At 41.7% G+C, this 27,940-nt stretch overlaps 2 protein-coding genes across 24 annotated transcripts in view; one reads left to right on the top strand and one right to left on the bottom strand.

The window, feature by feature from the left end:
• The window catches only part of NUMB (NUMB endocytic adaptor protein), a 92,143-nt gene extending 69,604 nt beyond the window's left edge, over positions 1-22,539 (top strand). For 8 of the 18 annotated variants that reach the window (XM_064713796.1, XM_064713797.1, XM_064713798.1 and 5 more), the window contains 8 exons: positions 5,141-5,218; positions 10,576-10,650; positions 12,485-12,625; positions 14,074-14,275; positions 16,418-16,720; positions 18,495-18,644; positions 19,476-19,619; positions 20,608-22,539. In XM_064713796.1, coding sequence (XP_064569866.1) covers positions 5,141-5,218; positions 10,576-10,650; positions 12,485-12,625; positions 14,074-14,275; positions 16,418-16,720; positions 18,495-18,644; positions 19,476-19,619; positions 20,608-21,314 — 1,800 coding nt within the window. In that variant the 3' untranslated portion in view covers positions 21,315-22,539. The remainder of the gene's footprint in view (positions 1-5,140; positions 5,219-10,575; positions 10,651-12,484; positions 12,626-14,073; positions 14,276-16,417; positions 16,721-18,494; positions 18,645-19,475; positions 19,620-20,607) is intronic. The other 10 variants (XM_064713806.1, XM_064713805.1, XM_064713808.1 and 7 more) reach the window with 10 other exon arrangements.
• The window catches only part of PAPLN (papilin, proteoglycan like sulfated glycoprotein), a 51,241-nt gene continuing 44,668 nt past the window's right edge, over positions 21,368-27,940 (bottom strand). For all 6 annotated transcript variants that reach the window (XM_064713790.1, XM_064713791.1, XM_064713795.1 and 3 more), the window contains 2 exons: positions 26,908-27,083; positions 21,368-26,111 (listed from right to left, as the gene is read on the bottom strand). In XM_064713790.1, coding sequence (XP_064569860.1) covers positions 25,945-26,111; positions 26,908-27,083 — 343 coding nt within the window. In that variant the 3' untranslated portion in view covers positions 21,368-25,944. The remainder of the gene's footprint in view (positions 26,112-26,907; positions 27,084-27,940) is intronic.

Raw genomic sequence — 27,940 nt, 5'->3', positions numbered from 1 at the left:
GTATGTATATTTGTTTAATGGGAACGTTGGCTTTGGGGCTGCAAGTGTTACTGGAAGAGGTCTGTTTGGAGCAGTGCTCCAGCTAAAGACTGAACTTTTGACCCATGTTAGGAGAACAGTTGGCCGGTTTGAGAGCACTGCTGCTCTTGGGGGGACGTGCTAATCTGATGATGAGAGGGAGAGTTACAACTGTTCTTTCTACTTGCAGAAACTATTTGCAAAACAAATGTGTAAAAATTCTCTGTGACCTTTCAGGCTAAGTTGGTACCCACATGGGACTTCAGCCATTGTTTTTTAACAGCTTCTCCCTCTCTCTCTTTTCTTCTCCCCCTCTCTCTCTTTCCCTCTGTTGCCTGCCACTTTAATAGTGACTTAATTCACCATTATTATACAAAATATTACTTGTTTTAGGATGCTTTTTTTTCTAATGCACTGCAGCATTGTAGTCATGCATGAAATAATCCGGCTTGCATCTGCTCAAAGTGGCCTGAAGGCTGCCTAATTCTGACATGTCATGAAGTGGGCTGCTCTTAGTTTGGCTTCTGTGAACGTTTGCTCCTGTAAATGGCACTCGTTCAAAGCTCTTTGTATTTCTGTGGCTCATTTGAAGAGGTCTTGTCATCTCTTTCCTGCAGTAATAATACCACAGAATCCTGTGGAAATAGCAAACTCCAGAAAGGCAGTGATCAGTCTGTCAAGGAACTGAGGCTTTAACATCATTGAAAAGCACAGGAGAAAGGACATGAAAAAATGGAATTTTTAATAGAGATAGAGAACTGCAGTCCTTGCCATTACTTCTCTTATATGTTTTATCTACATACATTCTTCAGTATGCATGTAGTGGAAGAAACTCTTGTATTCTTGAAGCTCAACAAAATCCATCAAACCCTTCTACTGGTTTAAAATATGTGCCACTGGACATCCATTTTCTCATCAAGTCTGAGAGCTCAAACGGTTTCCATCTCAACCTGTTTTTTCTCTTCTTTCTAGCACACAGCAGAGCATTATAGGTTGTCTTTTCTGCCTTCTGTTGTGCTGTAAAGTTTGTGAATTGGTTTAATGCTCTGATTAAAATCAAGTCTTTTCATTCTTTTCTTTCTCAGCTAATGTATAGTAACCTGTTCAAGCTGCATCCCATCTGTTCCCATTCAGTCTGCAGTGATTAGTGATTGATTTTTATTAAAAAGGGCCACACAAAATATAAATGAGTTTCTTTGTTCTGTGGATTTAGTTTATGTACCTAAAAGTGCAAGTACTGACCACATAATCAATTGCATCCATTTTTGTCTCTGATTTTTTTCTGATTTTCTCAGAATACTTTCTGTTAGCACACCAAATAGCACTGCAGTATCTACTTTGTGCTACTTCTCTCATTCTCTTCCCTGGGGAGCTATGCTGTGAAGTAGCTGTTCTCTAGTTTATAAAAATCTTACACGAGTCAGCTAAGTGTAGCTAAGCTTATAATTAATGAGACACACTAAAAGCATAGCACCCAGTTTCTTCTGTAATCTGGCTTTCTAGGACTGTGATTTTTGATCACATGAATTACTGATTCAAACATCAGACTTGGATATCTAACTTTTACAGTTAGTCAGCATTTTCTGAAAGTAAATACTTAGATTTCCTTAATTCATGTTATGTTATTATGCCAAATTGTGGATGGCATGAATTTATCCATTTTCTTAAATTAACATTTTTCTTCAGATAGTTTTGATTTCTTCTGCTGTTTGATATCTATGTGTACACCAAATACAAATGTGCATCTCTTAAAATTGCTATTTGTCTCCTTTGTCGGTGTTGGAAGTTGAGAAGTGAAGGTGAAATTCTCTTTGTGCCCCAAGAGGAAGATTCAGATTACCGAAATTACTTTGTGTGCTTTAGTGCTAGACTCCATCAGATGCAAGGTCCATTTGGAGCTGCTCACTGCGATTCAAGCCCTGCCCCTCACCCCCAGTATGTGGGTTTGAAACCACGGGCATTTCTTTAGCACATCACCATTACTGGAAACTCTGTTCTGTACAAGACACTCTTAATTTAGCAGAAGCCAAACACTGGGTGATATCTCCACATGTGAGGAATGTGATGATTAAACAGTTTGTTCTTCTGGTAGTCCCTTGCTTTCACATTATTTAGTTATTTTGATGAGCTTTCTCTTGGTTTTGAGAGAATTACAAGTTTGAGCTGCAGTGCTCAAACTGAAAGACTGGCTTAGGGAAATTGGACTTCACTTTTAATGTGGTTAAATGACATTGAAGTGTATGTGGGCTATTTTAAACTTTATTCTCTGCATGTAAGGTGTAGGTTTTATAAATCCAGTCAATAAAAATTAGAATTGTTGAAATATTTCTATCCTGTGGCTTCCAAAAATTAAGTTCTGTCTGTCTTTTCTTATTCTAATAGATATATTTTCACCTCTTAATTCTTGCTGTACAACAGTTGGCAATTTATTTGGGGAACTGAAGACTGTTCCTTTGTAGGACTGACTACTGGGTTTTAAAAGATTTTGTGGGATTTGCTAAGAAGAATATGGAACAGTGTTAATCTTGACTTTAGGAATAGCTTAATTACTGCTTTACTTTTTGAAAGATGCAAACATGTATCTTTGTCTCTTTATTGTGGGAAATAACCTTTCAGGGATTTTTTTATTACCTGCTCCTTTAATGGGTGTAATTGTTTTTGAGCGCTGCATCTTGCAGAATTGAAAACAAGTGATGGTGAGCATTTTATTCAGACATTGCTTAATTGACAGCGGAGTACAAGAAGCCACTTTTAGCTCAAGAATCCCTCATCCACACTGTACTCTGTTGTTACAGTTTTATAGCTCTGAAACTGCACACCAACAATACTGTAACTTTCTGTCTGATGAAATGGCATCACAGTCTCATTAATAAATTAAAACCCCCTCATATTTAGCTATTAGTTTAATATTAACATGGGTTTATATTATCAACAGAACTTGTATTTTTCCTTAGTAGAGTATTACCAACGTAGTTTACGTTGTTCCCTTAGTAGAGATACATTGCTAGCTTTGTATACATTTAATATCTGGTTAGATTCTTGTAGATGGACATGAAGCTCTAAATGGTTTCTTCAGAACCATTTAACTGAATTTAAAATATTTAGTGCCAACTGGAAAGCAGCTTTAAGGGCCTTGTTAAGTGTATTTGACTCAGGTGTGGGAACATCATCAAAGACAAAAGTGTACTCTCTCATGTCATATTTTGATTTTAAATCAGCTTTAGCTTGTAGTATTGGTTTCTAACTTGCCACTTTTTGTTTTAAATTATGCATTTGTTTTAATATATGTTCTTGTTTTAGCAGGTAAAGAGACATAATTTAATATTTTAAAAAATGCATTAGTTACCTCTAAACTACATTAACTTAGTGTTGTTTAAAATTCATTTTGCATGATGCCTTTTCCATTAACCTTGTCTAGTTTATTAAAAAAATAATCTTGTTTAACAAGCTTTTTTCTGAGAGCAAAATTAACCATCACCTAAAAATGAGGTAGCTTCTGGTGAATCTCTTTAGCTTTTGCTGTCTTTAAAAAGCTGTTATTTAGTGTAATGCAATAGTCATCGCTCAACTTGGCAGCAGCATCCAACCCCTTCTCATTATGCGCACTACATTGTGATTAATCCATTAGTTCCCCTCCTAGTGTTCACCATATCCTGTCCAAATACACAACTGTTCCTGCCTCCAAAAGTGCTTAAGCTTTTCAGCTGACTGAGCTTGGAGATGTTCTTTATACAGTGTCTGAGTTGATGTAAGTATGTCACAGATACTTGGTAAAACGTTCTGCAGAAGGACATGGGGCAGAGAGGGACACACCAGCAGGGCCAGGAAATGCAAAGCTGAGATGGACACTCCCTCCTTAACTTGATGTTTCCTGGCAGTTGTTGCCTTGCATCAGAACCATAGGTTTGAGTTAAATATAACCTTGTTTATCAATCAATTCTTCAGACACTGCCTCAGGGTATTTGTGGCAATACTTTAATATAGCAGTATCAGCGATGAACAGGTTGGAATTGCACAGTGTAAACGTGAGGTCAGGGGCTGTCACAGAGACACTCCCTGTCTCTTCTGCAATTCTCCACCTCCTCCTCATTACTGCTATACCAGAGCTTTCTTACAAGGGAAGTAACTGGAAAGACAGCAGGCGCAGCTCTGTGCTTCACGCCGGCTTCCCTCACACGCAGGGCAGCATGTGGCTGTGCTCACAGAGCAGCAGGCCTCGTCAAGTGTCCTCTCATGTAGTTTACTTTCCACAGCCTGGTAACAAAATAAAGCTAGTAAACTAAACTGCATGCAAATACGCTTAAAATTGTGTGCTGGCTTTTTCTTCATGTGAATTGGGCAATCGGTATAATTGCTTTCCTGAAGAAATTTAGGAAATTGTAGTTCAGCCTTTGGTATCTTTGCACTTGCCTAACTGTCTCTGCCTGCCTGAGCTGGTTTTAAAGGCTGCTCAACCTATCAATTCAGAGTTGTGGAATGAATAACTAGTATTTGTATAACTATTGCATAAAGCCTTGGAAGGCTTTCGAGAAAGAGGTCTCATTTGTATTTGAGTTCTACCACAAGGTTACTATGAAATTCCTTGCTTTTCAGAGAAGACTGCATAAGATGTCAAGCTTAAGAGTAGCATGTAAGCCAGAGCAATAAACAAATGGAATAAAATGCAGCAGTGCTTACCCCTGCTTTATATCAGCCATACATGCTTCTCCAACATACAGAACATTAGCTTTGGGGAAGAGTGATCAATACAGAGCAGATTAGCCTGCAATTCTGGAGTTAGAACCTTGCATTTCACAAGAGCCTGTGCAGTATTTTACTTGTTTAACCACCATGTCTGCTGCCAAGTTTGGTTTATAACCTAACCAAAAGGGACTAAACAAGGGAGAGTGAAAATAAAGTAACCACTTTGCATGAAATTGGGGCTGAGGTTTTCTTCTTTCCACCAATTTCAGGGCAGTAGCTTGTTAGAATTGTGTGTGTGCCCTTTGATCTGCATTTTCATAGGATTATTTTCACATTTGCCTGTCGCACCTTCTCATGGATAACTCTTAAAACCCCTTCCTTTCCCTCCAAACCCTATTCTTGTGTGTGCTTGTTGGTTTGAAACCCTGGGACATTTTAGCTACCTACAGTAATAGCGCTCGACTTGTCCCCCCTGTTCCTCCAGGAAAGGAAGTTCTTCAAAGGCTTCTTTGGAAAAGTAAGTTTAATGCCTTGTTTGTGCTTGCACTATAAGGAGTTACATCCCTGGTATAGCACTGCCATAAAATCAGGGTGTTGAGAGTGCCTTAATCCATTTCAGAATATTTGCTTCTAAAACAGGCTTGGAAATATTTTGATCAAAGAATGTTTCAAAAGTAATCTGAAACAGAAACTTAGATATCTGTGGACTGTGTCAGAAATCCAGTGTTCTGAAGTGATTTGGCATTCCTGAAAAAAAATTTAAAATCTTAACCCTTAAACTTGTGCCAACCTACCTCACTTGGGCAAATACCTACAGAACAGTTGAGGTCTGTGCTGTGTAAGTGCCTCATGCCCAGCTGCCTGGCAGCGTGAGTTGATACCCAAATGTTAGCACTGGGAGAAAGCAGTGTGCCATCTCTTAAACCTTCCTTTTTCAAGCACAGTCCCAATTCAAAGGCATGTGAAGATGAGATCAGGCGTTCACTTACTATGTTTTCCTAATCTCAGCTCAATCTCCAGTTTTTGTCATTGCTCTTGTTTTCACAAGGGCAATGTCTTAGATAAGAAGGGGGAAGCAGCTCTGTCCTTATGCAGAATGTGCTGCGCTGGTGGCTGGGTGGTTGTGTTCCCACTGCCTACATTTCTGCAAGGCAGAAAGATCACACTCTCTTTTAACTCTCATCTGTTTCCTACCTCTGTGTTTAAAATTCCTGTAAAACCTTTTAATCCAGCTTTCATATGAAGTTAATCTAAGATAATGGCTTCTGAAGTATCTTGATAAAATGAAGCTTTGCTTAAATAGAAATGAACAGGTTTGTAATGTTCAAATACATGCTGAAGTCTTTTGAAGCAGATTATTCTCTGGTCATGAATTAGTTTGGGCTTTACTTGGGGAGTAAGTAAGGTTTTTTCAGCTGATCCTTTATCACCATTCACTCAGATAGTGATAGATGTCACACAGGGACATCTGTTTCTCCAGTTCTGGTGTCTTCCTATGATGTAGGAGAGCACACATCTAAAGTGTAGTGGTGGTGATGAGGGGCTAAAATACAGAAGATGGCAGATCTGTCCTATGTGCAAATCAAATCCTAGAGCTGGAATCTAGAAAGACCAAACCCAAAGTGCTAAATTGGAAACAAACAGAAAGCCCCCACCTCAACCCGATTAGATATGCTAGTTTTCTCTCTGCTTGTTGGTACTAACTTAGATTAGGGTACATAAGAAAGCAAAGATGTAAAAGGAAAGGTATTTGCATAGCACTTAGGTAAAAATCTTTCTTTGACTTTTTAAATTATTAAAAATGCCATCTTCCCTATTACATCTTGGGTGATATTTAATGGCGTCTGGTACTTCACCACAGCATTTAAAATTTCCTTTATCTTGTATTATAATATTTTGACCAAGAAGGACCTACTTCTACTTCAGCCTGGGAATTTCATTAATTAGCACTGAAACCACTTAAATCCATAGTGTTTAGATATCCCCACAGTAGCAGTGTGGCAGTGCCTTTATTACAGCTTTGGCCTACAACAGGAGCCTACATCTAGGGAAATCTGCAGAAAAAGGGACAGCTGTTCTCTTATTAATAATTGAGAAATACTAATAACTCTAATATCTTTTGGCTGTCTCATCTATAATTTCTCCCCAAGTGCCTTGCATTGGGATTAATATAATATTCCAAATTGCCGAGCTATTTAAAACACACCAGCAGCTATCAGAAAATCAGTCTAGACATGTCTGCCACTTTCCTTGTCCATATTTTTCTCCTTGTAAAATGTAAATACGATGGATTTGTTTCTGGAAATATTCAAGTGGTTAGTATTGAAAATGCTTTTTTAAAATTTTAAATAAAAATGAGATGTCTGTTGATAGCTCCGGGATCGGATTTTGTGCTTATCAAATAAGCTGCCTTTTTAGGCAGCTCCTTTTAAAACTCAAACTTTCTGTTGTAAATGTAAATTGATGATCTTTGTCATGTTTTGCCTCCACGGAGCGTATGTATGTCTCATCACACAATATTTTATACAGAGTCTCAAATGAAGATTTTTCTTTATATGTACCTCAGGCTCCAGATACATCTTAGAGCCGTGTCCAAGTCCCAGGATAGGATAAAATATAATAGGCAGAAAAACTAGAAACAAAGGTAAAGTATTTTAACAATGTGTTATTGGGCAATTTCTGTTCTGGCATCCTTAATACTTTGTTTTCCACCCTAGGATAGAACAAGGTATCAAAGTAGCTAGTTTTTGCTGGGTTGATGCCCATCTCTAGGGCACTGCCAGTTTGTCAGGGGGGTTTCTGTCATGCCTGGCCTGCCATGGACCTGCTTTGTTCTCCAGCCTCGCTGTGTGTTAGGATAAGTGCCCACCTGCCCTCCTGGAGAGCTCTGAGGACTCTGAAATGAGTGCAGATAAGGACTCTCGTGCTGGAGCAGATAACTGACCTTCCCAGAAGGGCTGAGCCGGGAGGTTTCCAGGAGTGCTGGCTCAGCACTGGCAAATCAGGCTCCCAGGAGCCGATGCCACATGTGGCTCTCCTCAGGCAGGGCTGTCATCTAAAAGCTGTAAAATATAAAGACAAGTTACAGATCTGGATGTCTAGATGAGTCCCTTGGTAGCAACATTTCAGAGCGTCCTGTTCCAGTGGATATTGGCCACTTGCTTTAAACAGTTCTATTTGGAGTTGCCTGTACCTCCCAGGATTTGTTACACAAGCTGTGATCCCGTGTTAGAGTTCACTTCCCATGCAGTATCTTGCAGCTGCTCTGATCTTTGTCCAGCATGTGCCAATGGTGCAATGCTCCTATCTGCTCTGTAATCACTGTTTACTTGGCATATCCCACCCAGAATGGAGTAGTACTTTGATTTGTGTGTCCAATAGGAACTGGATTGGAGGAGTATGTTCCTTCATACATCACTGGTAGCACAGATAAGCTGAGAATTCAGAAAATGTAGAAATCATTCAGTGTCCAGCAGTAGTAGCAGTGGGTTTGGGGTATAGACTCTAAGGATAAGCCCTTTCAAAGCACTGCATCCACCATAAATATAGAGGAAGGAATTGGGAGATTAAAGTGAGTTTGCTACACTAATAAAAAAAGAAAACTCTTTGGTTATCTTGCTTGTGGAACCTAATGTTTCAGTGGGAGAAGAGAGTGTAGGAAGCTCTTCAGCCTTCTCATTTTATTCTGAGAAACATGAATTTCATGTGTTAACTATTTCTAAATCCTCATTTGGTAAAATAGCAAGTGAGGAGTAGCTCTGCTGAAGATCAGCATTGCTTTACGAAGTACCCAGCTCAGTTAAACCTGGCTTTAATACAAGCTCCAGGAATTGTCCACAGTTTCTGTAGGGACAAGGTTTTTATTGTTTGCTGGGGAAAGATGTGTATCTCTTAATCTAATGATGGCAGTCTAAACATTAAAGCAGTTACCTGTAGGCATTATCCTCTCTTCATTGTTTGTATTTGCTTGAAATAAAGATTTTTAAGACTTATGGCTTACAAACAACCAATACTCTTTTTAAAACAGTTCGAGGAGACAGACCATTTGTTTTGGAATTAATAGGGACTTTCAGGCTGTGGAAGCTAGCTGAGCATTGAAAAGACAGACTATATTTTGTGGGTATTGATACTGCCTCTTAAAACAAAATATTAGAAGTGCCTTTTATATGATGCAATATTTTCTAACACATATGGTGGTAAATTTAAATGTATCTTCTGTTATGAATTGCACTCTTTCTGTTAGGCATTCCAGAATCTGAATTAAACATTCTCTGGGGTATCCAACAAGTTGGATGGTCATTTAGAAACTTGCTTCTGCAAGCACTTCTCTGTAGCTTGCTTTCATGCTGTGCTTATTTTCTCTCTTTTTTTCTTTAAATGCTCTTCTGTGCAAGTCAGTGCCATTCTCTGTTCCTACCAAGCTTTTTGAAAATGCTCAAGATGTCATTGCTGCTTCCGAAATTGGGACAGATAGTTCCTCCCCAAAAAACAAACAGAAGTTCTGCCAGCACCTTTTTGTTCACACTTGCTGCTTTCTCTGAGAATGAAACCAATGTGATATAATTGGAGAGTTTTCACTCCAAGATATTTCATTCTTACAGTGTTAAAATTGGTATTGCAGACTTGGAACATGCAGTAGCTTATGCCAGAATGTGTTCTTGTTCCATTACTTGCTGTAAGAATATAAAGTATTCGCATCTGCAATGAGCTATTAAAAAACTATAAAATAGTTTCAATTCTAGTTTGAAGCCACTAGCTAAAACCCTTTCATATTTTTCCCCCCCCTGTTGCTTTCTTCACTCCCTGCAGTGATTTTCTGGTGGGTGCCATTAGTAACCACAAACTGTGTAAACCCAGTGCTTCAAAACACATAAAGAGTATTTTAATAACTGGCTAAAATAGGGGGATTGTGAATTAAAGTGACAAGGCAGGCTAAAAGAAACTGTATTCGTTTTCTAGTAGTAGTTTTCTGTAACAGCCAGTAAAATTACGTTGACCTATTTTCTTTTCAACGAATTAGCTTCAGAAGAATATTGTGTTTGTACTGTTTTCTGTAGCTTTCCCTTGAAAAGTAAACAGCCTGGAAAGAATCTGTAGTTTAAATGGCTCCTGAAGCCTTCCTGTGTTTCCCACTTTTACTCAGCTTGCAGCAGCTGAAGGTTCCCACAGTCAGGTTTTGGACAGGAGCCAGACCCTCTCCGCTGCGCCCGCCTGCCACACACCGCTGCTTTTCCAGATACACACCCAAGGGTTAACAAATCCTATTTTTATACCTCTCTCCCAAGATAAGACATTTAGGTCTTAATAAATTAGTGAAACATATTTGGGTGATTGATCTTAGCATTAAGCTTATGAGCATAATAAGCTACACAGTACCTGATGATTTTGGGGTGCTTTTAACACTGGTTTAAGGTGATGCCATGATTCTGCCATGGGACTATTGGGGCAGAGGGTAGGGCTGGTGGAAATATCAGGTAAGAATTCTCCTATATTTAAACTTGTGCTGAAGAAGCTACCTGTGGTGTAACTCCTTATGAATGAGTGTCTTCTGACTCTAGTGGAATTCTTCACCCACTTGGTCAGTCTTGAATTCTTTACTGTCAGTGGATGTACACCTTACTTCTGCCTCACCTGTCCTGTGCCCTCTCCCCATCCCCACGACGTGCTGTTTCTGAAATACTGGCTTTGGCTTGGTTCTCTTAATGTTTTGCAACTTGGATTGAGCTTTGGGCACCCTACTGACCATGGACCTCATCTACACTTAATGTTATAGTTCTTGAAGAGGGGAAGCGGGAGGCAGTTGGCTGTTGGCATAAAACTGTTTTGTTTTCTTTTCTTTCCTTTTTTTTTTTTTTTTTTTTCTTTTCTTGAAAGTCTGGGAAGAAAGCCGTCAAAGCAGTCCTGTGGGTTTCAGCGGATGGACTCCGAGTTGTAGATGAGAAAACAAAGGTTAGATTTCCCTGGGCAAAATTAAAATCTCTCTATAATAATGTATGTGCTATATCTTTAAATGGACAGCAATCTTTGTTACTGCAAATGTTGGTATTTGAAAGGAAGACTGAAGTGTGTATTTTGGTTTAATAATTTCTTGTTTTGTAAACATATGTGCACCTGCTAAGATTTTTCCCAGTTAATTCCACAGTACTCTCAAGACACTTTTTGTAAAATGTGGCAGGTGTAGCACAAGCTTGAAATATTTTTTGTTGCATCTACTACCACAAGCATTGGTTTTCCTGATGACTTCTGTTGGCAGTGAACTTGAAGGGTCCCTGAACTTCTTCCTGCACCACTGCAAAAGGTTGCAATAGTAATGCATAAGCAAATTCTCATACATGTTTCAAGCAATATAATTTTCAGTGCATCCAAATCCTAGAATGGATCTGAATGAACAAGAGCTTCCAGAAATGCAATGAAGAGAGTAAATTAAATAGGGAGATTGTAGCTTCAGACTCAAACTAAATAGTAACTGCATATATCAAATTTAATAATCTTTAATATCAAAGATGTTGGTCTGAAGTTGAAAACTAATATATTTGTGGCATGATTCTAGATTGTTTTACATTTTTATTGTAAAATTACAATTTTTATTATGAATTAGCATGTGGTGTACCACCAAGGCACATGTGTCCAAGTAAGAGCAAATGATTCTTGGTTTTATATAGATGTAGACAATTAGAAATAAGAGCTTTAAGCTTACAAGTGCACTAGAATTTTAAAAGATGGCATGGCTGTGAGAACAGTTTTAACCCTTGTCAGTGTGAAATAGTTTGTTTTATGTTCATATTAATTGACACTTTGGTCAACCTAAAAGATGATTTCTCCAAGCCAACACTGACAAACAGATGTAATTCATATCCCTCTGGAGCACAACTGCCTGTCAGATATCTGCTTGTGGTTAGACTTCTCCAGGGCTGCTGCAGTGCATGGCTCATCAGAGCTAAAGTTGCTGCCTCTCAAGAATTCACTTTCTAATACGAACATACTGATGTGAAAGAATTCAGTCTACTGATTGCCTCATGTAAAAGTAATAATACATGTATTATTTTTAGAAATGTTGCTGCATATATGTAATATTTTCAAATTGATTTTTAATAAGTTGTGCAGACTCTGGAGGTAATTAAAAGTATAGGATTTAAAAAGAAAATAAACTATTGCCTCCTGGTGGTTGAATACATCGGCAGAGGTGCCAAGTACTAGTCACCAAGCAAATGAAATTATTTGGAAAAAGATACTAGGAACCTAATTTTTGATGAGGATGGCATAATCTTTAACTGTACTGTCTCCTTTTTAGAAACACTTCTCCCATCCATGGGATTAAATAGGGAGAATTTGGTGCTACCAGTGCTGCTGGTGCTTTCTCTAGCATCCCTGCTTAGCTGACTGGGAGGGGAGTTTTGCTCTTTGTGTAGCAGCTGCAAGACTTTTCACTCTTGCAGACCTCTCCCCCAGGTTTCAGCATTGTATTTTAACAACAGTGAAGACTTTCTGGTTGCAAGACTATGGAGCTGCTATGAAAATAAAATTGCATGTGCCTCCACAGTCCAGCAGAGAGCTCATAGGAACTCACTGGGTCCCAAAGATGGATGGTGGAGAATGTCATCTCTTCTTTTTGTTTTGATTTTGAATGACAACTGATGACTAATAATTACAGCCTCATCAGGTTATCCCCTTTTTAGTATAACTCATTTTTGTGCCGTTACACCTGACAATGGCTTGAGTTCGAGTGTTCAGTGCCGTATTTCCTCACATTTCTTGTATTTTGGGGGGGATTTTTTCCCTCTAGGATCTCATAGTCGATCAGACGATAGAGAAGGTTTCTTTCTGCGCTCCAGACAGGAACTTTGACCGGGCGTTCTCGTACATCTGCCGGGATGGCACAACGAGGCGCTGGATCTGCCACTGCTTCATGGCTGTGAAGGACACGGTGAGTTCAGGATGGTCTGGGGGCAGCTCTCCCAGCTCTTAGCTAGAAATAAAGGGCAGGAAATGTGACTACCTAGGATAGTGCAGTATGTTGTGACTCCAACTGAGATATTACTTACTCCTTGTAAATTATTTTAATTCTAATTCCCTGCATCTGAAATATTTGCCATCCCTCTGTCGTGCCATCTTATGGAGAGAAATGCTGCTCAGCCTGTGTGTAAAAGGAGTGCAGTCAGCCTCAGATAATCTCCAGCAGAAGGGAACTACTCTTCTAAGAATAGACAGAAAATTTTCTCATTTGAAAATGTTTACAGCCAAAAACTGAAACAGCAATGACAGTTTTTTCCAGGATAAAATCATAGTGAGTAAATACAGACTGGTTGTGAATGCAGTGTCTTGTACATGAGTGTTATCTTGAATGAAAAGTCATCTGAATGTTAAGAGATGAAGCTAAACTGAATTAAATTAGCATTCTATTTCCTTCTGAGTGACAACAATATTTTGAGTAGGTTTAAAATCAGTTTCTTGCTGTGTAGACTTAGATAAGTTATTTAACTCCCTGATTTTTCTTCTCTCTGCTGTTTGTTGAATCTTGCCTATGTTGTACAAAGGGCTTGAAACCTCATGCAAATTCACTGTGTGAAGTCCCCTGAGCTGCATGTTTAGAGCAATGGTGCTTGATAATTTATCATTTTTCTTTAGACAATGAATTTAGAAATTCCCAGTAAAATTTATATTACAGCTGGAACATTTCTGTTTTCATCTGTGAATAACAGGTCAGTTCACTTACTGATGATGATGAATGAGTTGAGCTACTGGTAGCAGTAGTGCCTCTGATTCAACTGTGGCAGCTGTATCAGCCGGGTTGCTACACTTCCTCAGACTTGAATTTCCTTTTTACAGTTATTGGATAGTGGATTCTTTTGACCTGGTGAATAATGGAAGTGCTTTTCATTAGGCACTCCTAAATCTAACATGTGCACTTGGTCAGGACCATTAAGAGGTGTGAGTCGTCGCCACTGTACTTTTAACTTCCACAGGTGCAAGAGTAGAGTCACCCTGAGCCCTCTGTAAACTTTCTCCAAGAACAGCACTTACCTGTGCTTTAGGACTCTCTCCTTAAGATAGCTTCATGAGAGTTTCTGTGTGCACAGATGTATCTAGAGGCAAGGGATAGGTGCAGGCACATTATTGCACTGGCATCTTAGTAGCAGTTGAACTAAACAGATCGTGCAACAATCTCATTCATTCCTGGGTGGCCTTCTTGAACATGGTTTGTGCATTATTACCTGGGAGTCTGTGTGCCAGGTTTAAGGCTGAAATACAATTAAAATCGTTTTCTTTAATGCCTTAATTAATTTGTTCTGTAAAGGCAGGTTTCAGTTTGTGATGCTTGAAGCACATGTGTGTTTCTGTTCAGTCACTGTGATGCAATGCTGTCTTGTGCAGGGGGAAAGGTTGAGTCACGCCGTGGGCTGTGCGTTTGCAGCGTGCCTGGAGCGAAAGCAGAAGCGAGAGAAGGAGTGTGGAGTGACTGCCACCTTTGATGCCAGCAGAACCACATTCACCAGAGAGGGGTCATTCAGGGTCACCACAGCCACTGAACAAGCAGAGAGAGAGGAAATTATGAGACAGATGCCGGATGCTAAAGGTACGGGATGCAATTTAAACAATCATCTGCAGTGGGCAGAGCCAGCACCGAGGCTCTGCGAGGATTGAAGCTGAGCAGTGTCCTTACAGCATTCCCTCTCTTGAACCTTAATATGTTCTAATCAGATTCCCAGGCCATTGTCAGCTCACAAGATGGAAAATGTTCCCAGATTCACTCAGTATTTTCCCACGTCTTCTAGAAAAGGTGCAGGTGGCTTCATATGTGAAAGCTGCTTCTGCTTTGTTTTGTCAGGCTGCTTTATGGCAGAGAACACGGTAGGTACCATACTAAAAGTCCTTATTAGAAAATTGTTTAAAAAATACAACAAGCTTGCCAGACAGAAAGTAATAATTTATGCAGTCTAGTCCTTGTGGTAAATTAACTGAAAATGATATGCATTTTTCTTAGAAAAGAATGTATTTTTATCTTGATTTTTAAGGTAGGTTACAGACTGTATGTATACAGCTGTACTGCATGAAGGAAGAACAGATCAATTACAGAATGCTTTCCAAAAAAAAATCCAGAATATCCACTCCCTCCCCATAAAACACACAGGTGTTGGACTATTAATTATATTCAAAATTAGTGACTAACTGATTTGAGAGGAGATAAAGTGTTCTGAAATTAGGTGAAAGTAGAACTTCTTACTCAAGTTTTATTACAAAGCCTGGAGTTCTACAGCTAACAAAAAATAAAGTATTATAAATACTGTTTATAACCTGCTTCACAGTGAAGTCAGACTTTTGTTTCAGAGGATTTCACAGCAAGTTTTATGCTGCCTCTTGATTGTAAAACTTTAATCTTTGTTTTCATCATCCATCTGCTTGTTTCCATACGTTAGTTTCAGAATGTGCTAAATGAAGCTTAAACACAAGGCCTTTGTTACTTGAGGGCATGAGTCAAAGTCTTGACTCAGGGAAGGTGTGTGAAATCCTTTCCAAGAAAGACTGATTAGAAAAGTTTCACTTGAATGAGCAGCTGCAACTCATGGGTACTGAAGCTTACAAGACAACATAATTAGTTCCTCCTACCATTCCAGCTCCTCAGAAATATCTAGTATGACTCCTCTCTTTACCAGACTTTTAGTTATTCTGCTGATGTGTCAAAAAAAAGTCATTGCTTTTTCTAAAATATTTGGAAAACAGTATAGGTAAAATAGGATATTGTCCTTCTGTGTTGATGGAACTGTGTTTGTTGCCCCCAAAGCCAATTCATTTATGAGTGAGAAAGAGTTTTCCTAGAGGTGGAAAAATCTCCCCATTGCAATTCTAATCATAAGTGTCATGATCTAAACAAATCTTAATCCTACATTTCTGCCATTAGGCCTGTCTGACAGGAGCATTGTGGTGCTGTGCAGAGCCCTGCAAAATGAAGCAGCTGACTTTAAGTTGGAGGATCTTCCACTGCAACTAACTCATGATTGAGTTGTAGCATTGCAGCTAAATTCAGTACAGGAGTGACACAGGAACTCCTTGCAAATGTGTTTGGTGTTAGCAAGGCCTGTCAGCTCAGAGGCTGAATCTGCCTTGCAGCACATTCCCCTCTACCTGTGCTGTATTTCCTGGAGGAGCTGAGAGCTGCAGCCCGGCCTGTTAATTGCTGCTGCTACCTTTGGCCTGCAAAAGCTTGTGCAGTGTGTCTGGCTGCTGCTGCTAATTCTGCAGGACTGGGAGGGTGGCTTTTAAAAGAGGGTCCTGGAGCTGCGTTCTGTTCCTTGCTGCTGCTAAGTTGTGCTGCTCACTTCATACAGTTGGTGGTAATATTTTGTCCATGGTTCTGTATGAGACAAAGTAAAGCTCTCAAATACACAGTATATTTTTCAGTCTTAACCATAAGTGAATGACAAGTATTTCTGGAGCTGGGATCTCAGGAGCAGCTAGAAAGAATACAGATGTAAGGCCATTCTTTCTAGGGAGTGGCTTGCCTTAGAAAGCTGTGGGGCTTTGATATGTGTCAGGTGATGTGGTGAAGGCAATGGAGGTATACAGAAATTGTGTTTCTGCTGTGCTATTAGAAACTCATTTGCAAGAGTACTACTTATGCAAATTCCTGCAATTTCTCTTTTCAAAACAAATGGGAATACAGGTAGGCAGCTGAGCAGTACTTTGCTGTACTCTTCTAACCTCACCCTGTTTCCTCCAGCAGTTGAAACAGAAGTGAAAACAGCAGCACCAGGTGCTGCACCAAACAATGCTGCCCCCTCTTCTGGCTCGCCGACCTCTCCTACGGCTGAAGCCGCCGCCTCTGTGGACAAGGAAACGAGCAACCCGCACGCGATCCCGCGGCGGCACGCGCCCATCGAGCAGCTTGCCAGGCAAGGCTCTTTCAGGGGCTTCCCCGCCCTGAGCCAAAAGATGTCTCCTTTTAAACGCCAGTTGTCTTTGCGAATAAATGAGCTGCCTTCAACAGTGCAAAGGAAGACTGATTTCCCCATGAAAAACTCAGGTAAAACTAAATGGTTGCAGTGAAACATTGCCTTAAATCATCTCTCCCTTCTTTCTTTCTTTGTGGTTTGAAGTAACTCCTTATTTTCTGGTAAATCCTTCTTCCTGCCTCGTGTTGATCATTTATCATGAATGAACATCACCATGTCAGAAAATTTCTGCTTTGGGAATAGGCAAGAATTTCAAATGTGGGGTTCACATGCAGAAAACAGTTCTAATTGCTATCTGAAGTATTGGAGCACAGCTTGAGGTGTTCCAGAAATGGGTGTTGGTGAATTAGTAGGTTTGGCTCTTCCCTTTGAGTCACTGAACCAGTTCTTCCACTTACTGTCAGGGCATTCTGAGACACAAATCCCTTCAAGGCCTTAACCACTTGTCTTGGGATCATGTGATGCTCTTCTGTAGTCTGTCCTTCTGTCTGTCTGAATTCTTTTTGAGAGCAATGAAATTGCTCTTCACATTTCATTAAGAGAATCTACCTGTTTAGATGGCACAGCTGGCTGTACCAGTGTTACGTGGTACAGTTTTCACATGGTGATAGTGGGGTTTTCTAAAAGTCATCCTAACATAAACTCCTGGGGTGCTCTTTATCTTGCATAGTGTCCTTGAGTTCCCTTAGCTAGGTGTTATCCTTCAGGCCAGCTGTACTCTCAGTTGGCAACAGAGCTGGTTTAGGGTTCTAAGTTTTGAAGCAAAAGTTAGTGTGGCAAAGACAAACCCAACAAAAATCCTTAGTCTGACTTCTTTCATAATCCTTGTTTAGCTGTGCTTTAAGACCAGCACTGAGCCAATCAGTTTTACAGCAATAGTGCACTGCTCAGTAGTGACAGTCACTGAGCACACCACAATCCCAATTTTTCGTGATTCAGAACATTTCTGATGCATGTTCCCATATATGCCACTGCCAGTGCTGCTTACCGTCCCACTGCATGCACTGTGTTGGAATATCCCTCAAAGAATCAATTTTTGGGCATGCCTCCCCCTGAATATTAGATCTGGTGCATGTTGTGTGCAGACATTTTATGTTTCTTACACTATTTTGTGCTTGATTATGCCTGCTCATGTCAGTTCTGTGCAGTGACAGACTGATGATTGGTACTTTTGGAAAACACTGCCATTAGTAATAATGAGAACATCTGGTAAGCTGGCAGCTTTACTCCAGATGTTACATTATCCACATGATACTGATGCTTCGTTTAAAACTGAGCATCCATTTTATCTGAGCATTCTGCTTTTGCTTTTATGATTCTAGCACAGGAACTGGGGATTTCAGCTACCACTGAACTGGAACAACCAGCACTGACTCTAGACTGAACTTGCTGCTGTGCATTACTGTCAGTACATTTAAAGTTACTGTAGTTACTGTACAAGTATGTTGTTGGAACACTTAAATCTATCATAAGTATTTTCATTTCACAGAATGCCAAATCTTAGAGCCAAACCTTTGAGAAGTTTAGCACTTTAATACTGAAAGATTTAGATCTCTACTTAAACTGTAGAAAACCCTTTTTATTTTCTGATGCCAGCATCCTTTAAATCTGGAACAGTGATCTCCTTGCCCTCTTGACTTAATCACAAAATACATTAATGTGGTGTTCTATTTCAAGCCAGATCTTCAACACTAATGTAAAAAAAAAAAAAGCTGTCATGCAAATCAGTAGCAAGAACATGTAGGACATAAGGGAACTAATTATATTTCAATTTCACATTGGTAGTTGTAAATTGTTTCTGTATCCTTTAAACTTTCAATTTAATGAATTCTGTTTACATTTTAGTCCCAGAGGTAGAAGGGGAAACAGACAGCATTAGTGCCCTGTGCTCTCAGATCACCAGTGCTTTCAGCACACCATCAGAAGATCCTTTCTCTTCGGCCCCCATGACAAAACCAGTGACAGTAGTTGCACCACAGTCTCCTGCCTTTCAAGGTTTGTGATTTCTTTGGATGCTGGATGAGGCTTGAATGCACATAATGTTGCTTTCTAGTAACACATGGTCTTAATTTCTTGTGCAAGTCCTGTTACCAGTATTTTGGGTGAATGCATCCTGCTTTATTCATCTTGTCTGTTTAATTTTTCTGTGGTTTTGTTTTTAACAATAAGTTCATGCACCTACCACACGATAGTTACCTCTAAAAGGAACTGGCTTTGAGGTAATGGCTATTTTATCATTCTGCCTCCTGAACTGCATAGGAGTGTGTCACAGGAACCACATCTCGCAAGGGAAGGGATTTTGTGCTACCACAATTACTGTTTTTTACACAAATTCTTAGATAAGTTGTGGGAAAATGCCAGCTATAGAACTCATAGCAGCCATTGGTATTCATTTCACTGCTATGCTTTAATAGAAGTTGTGTGAAAAAAGAACCTCTCCATGTTAAATGTAGTTATTGTTACTTTTTATCTACAAAGTGTTGTTCTTTTTAATCTAAAATTAACTGTACAATAACTACTGGTGAGCCATATCTCTTCCTTATAGGAACAACAAATTTAACTTCAGTCAGTCATCAGAACTCAAGGCCTCCTAACGGACATCAAAATCCACCATCCCATGATTCTTTTAACAAGTGTTGGCTTGGTGAAATGAGATTTACTCTGTATTGGCTGTCAGTCCAGTTTGGCTAATTACCCGAACTCCTGTCATGTGGAAGTGTCTAAAAGTGTTGTATGTGGATAGGTACGACCCAGCCCACTAATACTCCAGTCACGTGCATGCCTTGCATGAATTAATCGCACTGATGTTGTCTGCTCCCATTTTAGTTAATGGCACTGCCTCTGCCTTCTGTGTGCTTGCTGCTAAACCATCCCAAGCTGCTGTAGTGTCCACAGCTATGCCAGTTCGTGAAACCAATCCTTGGGCTCATGCTCCTGCTGCTAATACTGGAGCTGCGGCCGTGGTCGCTGGTAAGAGTGGAAGTAGATCCGGTGCACTGCTATAAGAACTTGGATCAAAAGCATAATTGAGCCCCTGAGACAATTGTCAGTGCCCCTTAATGGCAAGTGGAAGGAACAGGAACAAAAGCTGGAAGTAGTAGCGTTTTGCACGAGTGGATGGAGGGAAGCGATGAATTTACTGGTGCTAGGTCTGTAACTGGACTGAGTCTTATTTTGGCAGCATTTTATAAAATCAGTGCTTAAAAAGGAAGTAATGAAGTTGTATGCAAATTTGTGCGTATAAAAGGGAAAGAGTCTGTGTGTATCCAAAAAAATTTTGTGTGTTCTTTTCATTAATGTACATAAGGAAGGATTAAGTGTGTTGCTTAAAGGCCTAGAGGTTCATTTCTTCTGTTTAGTAAGTTTAGTGTGTCCCTCCAGGCCTTGTCTGCACTGTGTAAGGTGAAATAGTCACCCATGTGGGCACATAGGCTAGAAGGCTGCAGCCTGAGTTACTTCACGTCATGGTGTAAGCGCCACTGCACCAGAGAAACTTGGCTAGTGAAACAGTAGGTTCTGCTTGGCCTTGTAAGAGCACCAGACTTTGTCTGTAAAACAGTTTCTCAGCCCTTTGTGTTCCGACTCCACCAGTCCTGAGCTGTGCATTCAGAAACTGATACTTCCCAGTTAGGGGGATTAGTGATTGTGGACCAGATCATTGCCACCAAGTTATGAGTGCAGGCAGCAGCTTTCCTGTGTACCCCAAAGTCTTAGATGTCTGCTAAGAAGAAAAAAACCCATAAATCTCCACTTTAGTGAAGAAGCACTTACCTACCTCATCTTGAAGAATGTCTTCCTAGAACAGAACAGTACAGTGGATGCATAAAGATGCTTCCAATGGTGGGAGCATCTTTCAGTCATGTCACTGTGTGTTCTTGTGTACACCCTCCAGTCTTTCTAACCAATAGAAGGATGAGGAGTGGAAATATTAGTGACTTGTCCATGCTTTCCCTTCCAGGCACCGAATGGAGCAGCACCTCCTCAGGTGCGGCCTCACCGAGTCTCTTCCAAGGAAATCACAGACGTACTCCCTCAGAGGCAGACCGCTGGTTGGAAGAGGTCTCAAAGACTGTCAGAGCCCAGCAGCAGCCACCCTCAGCCCCCGCCCCACAGCCACTGCTCCAGCCTCCTCCAGCAGCTCCAGCCTCCCAGTCGGCACCGGCCTTCCCAGTCAGCACCTTCATCGCGCCTCAGCCCGTGCCGGTGGGCGTGGTACCGCCCATGCAGCCGGCGTTTATTCCGGCTCAGCCCTACGCCGTAGCGAATGGGATGACCTATGCAGCCCCAAGCGTCCCTGTGGTCGGGATCACACCTTCCCAGATGGTGGCCAACGTCTTTGGTACTGCCGGCCACGCCCCGGCGGCGCACCCGCACCAGTCCCCCAGCCTGGTGAAGCAGCAGTCGGTCCCTCAGTACGACGGCGGCAGCGCCACCGCCAGCCCCTTCTTCCACCCGCCCGCCCAGCACAACGGCTCCGCCGCCCTCAACGGCGTGGAGGGCGGCAAGTGGGCCGCCGAGGACAGGCCCGCGCAGCCCGGCCCGCAGCTCGACCCCTTCGAGGCGCAGTGGGCGGCTCTGGAGGGCAAGGCCAAGCAGCGCACCAACCCCTCCCCCACCAACCCCTTCTCCAGTGACCTACAGAAAACATTCGAGATCGAACTCTGAGCGCTCCCGGCGGGCGATAAATTGTACATTAGGCCAGAGGGATAAAGGGAGCGGAGGGGACTGTTTCCGATCAGTTTGCTTTGATAATCCCAACGGTCCCTTCAAACAAAAATGGGTTAGAAAGTGGGAGCAATTTCGGGGAGGATGGAATCACGCAGAGAATTTAATGTGCAGTTTTTAAAAGGAATCCTGGAGCCACCCCAGTCTGCATTCCCTCGTCTCTTGGAAAGCTGGAAGTCAAATGGGGCGAAGGAAGGCACCCAGTCCCAAAGCCTGTTCTGCAGAAACATCAATCATCTCACAGAGAGGAAGGCAGATGTTTGTACCTGTGTCCTCCTGATGCCCTGCAAGCCCTGGATGTTCCCCCTCAGGGAAAAACTGGGTAGGGTGGGGGGTGGATATGGGTGGGATGTTGTCACCTTAGCAAAAGCTAGGTTTGTGGAAAAAGTTGAGCTTCCATTTTGAGTAACAAAGTGAATATTATATGTAAAGAATAAAGTAAAGCCAAAATCTTTATTTTTATGCATTTAGAATATTTTAAATAGTTGGATATTAAAAGCTGTATGAGTTGTAAGTAATCTTGCCAAAGGTTAAAAAACAAGGGGGTTGGATGTAAGAAATTGTACATAAGATTGATTTATCGCTGATTCTTATAGTAAGTAATATTGGGGGGTGGAAAAAGGGGCTCTAGCTTGTTCTTGTATCTGTTCATTGTAAGTAGCATATTGCAACAACAATCACAACCAATAAGTCATTATATCGTAGTTTTAAATAAAGAAAATTAAAGAACAGTATTGTCATGGTTTGAAAACCATGGGGAGAATTTACTGTTTTTTATTGGAATCAGTCTACATATTCTATATAGTATGGATTTTTTTCCTTTCATATATTGCTGCAGTTTCTTTGTCTTAATCTATTGGTTCTAACACTACTGTGACAACTTACTGTCATCATATCTACATCCTGGGGCTACCTGGGAAACCATTTTTGTTTGTCTGTCAATAGTTCTTAGAGGTTTTTAACTTTGGTTTTATTTTTTCCCACTGATTTGTGAAACCTTGTGGTTAAGGCTGCAGCTGGTCCAGGTTCTGCCTCTGGTGACTTGTGAAAACCATCTCATTTTAACTTTACTTTTAAACTTTGGCCTTACAAGCAAATGTAAGTTATATATATTTGTACTGATGATTTATAATCTGCTTTAACAGAAATAAATGTTGGTGGTAGAAGCACTGTCTGTGAGAGACTTATTTCCCACACTAATTCATTTTCAGCATTTGCCCTTCTGGGTATCTTCTCTCTTGTAAGGTGGATGTGGATCAGCACATCCACCTTACACGACAGGCTGCTTAGGCTGCTTGCTTACCTAGCAGCCTAGGAATAATATCTTAACACCTCTCATTTTCTACAGCCTGTTAGGTTGCATTGAACTTTAAAACTGAATTTCAGAATATCCTTGTGATGCATTAACACTTAAAGCTCTAAAATAGAGGCCTTTATTGAAGACATCAGATTCTGGGTTTGCAGGGCTGTATTTTCTATCACTAAATATTTACAAAGAGACAATTCAGTAGCATTTAGTAATGGCAAAAAGGAAAACTCTTTCCTTCCCCTACTATTGGAAAGAGCCATATGAGATAATGAGGTATGTTCACCTCTTCTCCAGTCTTCCACTGCCTTGATATCTACCCTGTTTGTGTGACTGGTTCTTACCACATTCTTACGGGCACCACGTCAGTACAGACACAAGGGAAAAAGTCAGACTCCTGAAGGGGAATAAGCACTGCCTTTGTTAGCCCTCAGATTTGAGCTTGCCAGCAGTTTCCATTTCCAGGCAAGTACAGTGAGTCTTACAGTGACAGTCTAGCAAATTGCAGCTTATGACATTACAAATTCTTACCTGTGTTCAGTATGGTATGAATAGTAATGCAAACACTCCCTATGGGATTTGAGTTGGTGTCAATGGTTTTTTCAGTTTTCAAAAAGCAAACAAGTGTTTGTAGACATTTATAGTAGGAAAGAAAGCAGCTAGTTATGTATCTTTCACAGTAAGGGCCCCCAGATCAAGCTGAAAATGGCCCAGTATAGCTACACCCTTCTCCTGCCCTGGAGATAAGCACTTCCTACAACCCATTGTTTAGAGAAAAAAACTAACATCTTGATTCTCACATAAAAAAGTAAACCTGGAGTAAGTGATTAAGTGGTACTGGAGAGAGGGAGAAGCTGATCTTGTCAGAAGAAATGCAAAGATCCTTTAGTTAACTTGATGGCATGGATTTACAGCAGGGAGCTGCATGCCTGTCAGTCCCACCTTTACTGCCATGGCTGTGCAGCTGAAAGGAGGTCAGCATCAACTCTGCACGAGCCAGAGCACTTCCAGTGTTAAAGTCCTCCCCAGCAGCAGGCAGGGGGCTGCTACACCCTAAGGAGTCTGGAGGAAGCACTTCCTGGCCCCATCTTATAAACCACGGAGTTCAAATGACAGGTAACTACACAGAATATTTAAATATTCTAAAAATAAGGCCTCTGGCCTCTTAGAAAGGGATTTTATAGAACTGGTTACTTACTCTGAGACAAAAGGGTCTGACACGTCCACAATCCACTTGCAACCATGCTCCTGAGCAGAGCCTGACTACCCCTTGATGCCACACTTGGAACAGAGAGGGCTTCAAAATGACTGGAATTTACAGAGTGTTTGATTGGTCCCTGATCTCCAAAGGCAAATATCGTATTATTTAATAAAATGGTAAAATATCCCATACAGACACATAGAGAAAAAGGTGCTGCTCTGAGATGTTAAATGGAAAAACATGTACAAACACAAGTGGATGTTTTCAGGACCATCTCATCATTCTTAAATATCCAATAATTTCAAACCTTATACTGTACTGTCTGCATTGCATTCCAGCAGAGGATTTTTCCCTAATCAAATTGAAGGATCTTAAATGGAAAATAAGGTCTTTTGTCTCTCCTAGCAAACAGAATCTGTCAGACCACCGAAGGACCCAGCCCCAAATTGCTGTGACTGTCACCTGCCTCTTCTGTACTGGATTGCTTGCAGACTTTGCTGTTTGTTGGCATCCTAGGGCAGTGTGTTCAGTCCTGACCCATACCCGTGCTGATTTAGCTGCATTTCTTAAAAGCCTTAAAGTAAGACAAGAAGAAGACAAAAGCAGAAAACCCAATCCTCCATCCCCCAAACCAAAATACCAACAACCTCCTTTATACCTACATCTATGCAAATAATACATGGGTAATGCTGCTAATAATTATGAACAACCCATCCAAGTCTAGAATGAGGAAGAAGGGGACTGTCAGGGCTGATGCTAGGGTAGAACAGTAGTGTGAAGGCCGTGAAAGAATCCTTTTGCTCAAAAGTAATTCTATTTTGAGATACAGAAGATGCTCAAGGCCTTTCCTGGTTTAACATTATATAATCATAATATAATCTCACCTCCCCACCCCTAATGCCTGAGATTTTCAGAGCCCCAGATGAGGGAGAGTGGCAAAACTTGTTGCCACTCCATGTTGGTCTTGAAATGAAGGATGCTTTTCAGCTACAGCTGCTCTGCATCTGGAAGTCCTAACTTGTTAGCCTGTAGCAGCAGGCATCAGCTCAGGCCACATGCAGAGCCAGGCTTTCCTGGATTTAACTGAGACTAGAGCAGATTCTTGGGAGGTGTGTTCTGGCAAGTGAAATGCCCCTACACACGTATTTCTATGGGTTTGTTATTGGCCCCTGCCCGAACTCAGCACAACATCAGAACAGCACAGTTCCGGCTCAGGGGAAAAAGATTACCTGCTGAGCCTGCCTAGAATGAGTGCCATATAAACTGCAGCATCTCAGAACAGGTAACAGTGTTGGTATATATAATTCATCTAAATTACCCCTAGCATTCAGGAAGGGCTAAAAGTAGTTTTCTATTTTGTCTTAAGCTTTCTGTGAAGCCTTCCTTCTGCATTTCACTCCAAAGCTGATTGCAGTGAAGTAGAAACCAAAGTGACCCTACTAGAAATTTGTCTAAGGTCTGCTGGAATAAAACAGTTACAGTATAATGACATTACAGCTGCATCCCCAGAGCCAGTAATCTCCTAGGACCTGAACACTAATTTTGTATGCATCAAGCTGTTTCTCATGGCCAGAGTCCTTTGCATTTAGATGGAAAGTGCTCCCCAGGAGCACTTGTTCAGCAAAACTCATTGGAGGAACAAATGTTCATGGCTCATTAGTGCTTCAGTTGAAATGGTTCAGGCCCATCTTCAAACACTTCAGAGATTATGTTTTTAAGGGCACTTCTCTCTTGCTTGTATGAAGTCTCTCCCTCTTTCATGCTGGTCATCTGCCTTCTCTAGCCACATCATCCTTACATCCCTATTATCATCTGGTTTCTGTGAATAACAGCAACTACTCTTAAGAGATGGATTAGGTACAGCAAGGCATACAGGGGAAAGGGGTTTACAATAAACCTGAGGGTGATGGGTCTCCCACCTTTGAACATTTACACTCACTACACGCTGTTCAGTTCACCCTTGTGGGCTTTCCAGCAGGGCAGAGTTCCTAGAACTGTCCCACGCAGTAAAAGAACAGAGTTGAGACCTCCAGCCTTGTCATGGGTCCCTGTGGCGGTGGCTGTCACCCGCGGGGGTGCGGGGGGCTGCCCTGGCGGGCGCAGCTGGCACAGCAGAAGCTGGAATAGTACTCGTTACCACAGAGCTGGGCCTGCAGGATCAGGTCACAGTTGGCAAGGTGGGGCTGGTCCAAGCACTCTCTGCTCACGTCCACAATATGACTCGCAGTACCTGCAGCCAAACAAAGGGTGAACCAGCTGTAAATTTATCCTCAGATTGCTATTCCATCCCAAAAGACACAGCATGTTCCTGCTTCCTCCACACCACCAGTTCTAAATTTTGTCCAACATCAAGAAGGAGAGATGAGTTTCAAGGTGAAACAGACACCTCTGGTGAGATAGAGGAGGGAAATGCAGTTTCCAGGGAGAGGACAGACCACTCGATCTACCGTCTATGTAAAGATAGCTAGATGGTGTCTAAAGTCCAACTACAAATCATGCAACCAACTATTTGGTCAAGCAACTATGGCATTTTGGCTTCAGAAAGTTGATTAGGCTCCCAGTGCCCTGGTCAGGGGGTGTTTCCAGCATCCTGCTTTTTTGTCCATGAGCTCTTGAGGCAGCACGACCCAGAGGCTCCAGCTGCTCCCCAAAGCCCGAGGCTGGTGCTGGACTGGCACGCACAATGGACACGATAGCGGCCAGGGGCCAGGCACTGTGCTGGGAGAAGCAGGAAGGCTGGGAGAAGCAGGAAGGCTGGGGGAAGGAAGCAGGAAGGCTGGGGGAAGCAGGAAGGCTGGGGAAGTAGGAAGGCTGGGAGAAGCAGGAAGGCTGGGGGAAGCAGGAAGGCTGGGGGAAGCCGGAAGGCTGGGAGAAGCAGAAGGCTGGGAGAAGCAGGAAGGCTGGGAGAAGCAGAAGGCTGGGAGAAGCAGGAAGGCTGGGAGAAGCAGGAAGGCTGGGGGAAGGAAGCAGGAAGGCTGGGAGAACCAGGAAGGCTGGGGGAACCAGGAAGGCTGGGCTGGACTCACTGCTAGGCCGGCTCCTCAGCACCTTCACCTCTGAGCTGGCGCTGACCGAGCTGCTGCCTCTGTAGGCGCTGCATGTGTAGGATCCCTCGTCAGCCTCTTGGACGTTGCTGATAGTCAGGCTTCCATCCTGGGACAGGTGGATGTGGTGGCCATCCCCCCACATGGGAACTCCATTCCTGTGGTGAAAAACAAAATATTTCACTATTGCCACCCATGGGTGCTAAAGGAGCTTCCTGTGCTCTTTGGAAAATGATGTTCTGTGAAAGGGGTGATTTTTTACAAGTTCAGCAGGAAGGAAGAAATCTTTTGCACAACCTGGCCCTGCAGTTGGGTGGTAACATGAGCCTGAGTCAGTCTGCATCCGTTGCCCAGTGTCTGCGTGGGAGGTAGCTGAGTCTGTGTGCTCTGTGCAAAGACGTTGCCCTTTCTGCTAGCACACATTCTTGAGGTTTGAGGAACTAAGAGAAAATCCAGTGTGCCTTTCCGTCTCTCCAGGTTGTGGTCTGGCAGTACTTATTTGGCTGGCATTGATAGCAGCACATATTGCTTGATGAGCATATAGGGTAGTGAACAATGCGCCCTCTTTCCTCTCCCTTTAAAAATTTGTTTAAAAAACCAGCAATATTGTGTCTCTGTTGAGTTCTTCCTAGAATAATCTGTGCCCAGCAGGAAAACTGCCTGAATTGTGAACTCCTGGTTACCAATGAAATGAAATTGGTTTCACTGAAAAGGGCTTCGTTACAACTCTGAAACATGCATCATTTTGTTAGGTCAAATACCAAACTTATGTATAGAAGAAAAGCTCTGTGTGTGAGATGGCCCACTTCAACTTCAGTCCTAATCCTTGGAATTTCAACATTTACCCGTCCACTGCTCTGTTTGGAGCGTAAGAACGCTCCAAAGCAGAACTGATTATTTTCAAACAGCAAAAACAATCCTCACTAAACACTTGCACAAATTCAGAGTTTCCTGGTAAACTATCAGGATAAGAGGACACAGCTTTTCACTTTTAAATGCTTCTAAATCTCCTTTG

The sequence above is a fragment of the Zonotrichia leucophrys genome, chromosome 5, assembly GCF_028769735.1.
Source record: "Zonotrichia leucophrys gambelii isolate GWCS_2022_RI chromosome 5, RI_Zleu_2.0, whole genome shotgun sequence".
NCBI classification, from domain to species: Eukaryota; Metazoa; Chordata; class Aves; order Passeriformes; family Passerellidae; genus Zonotrichia; species Zonotrichia leucophrys.
The sequence above is the reverse complement of the archived record's forward strand: the minus strand, read 5'-3'. Positions and strand labels throughout refer to the sequence as shown.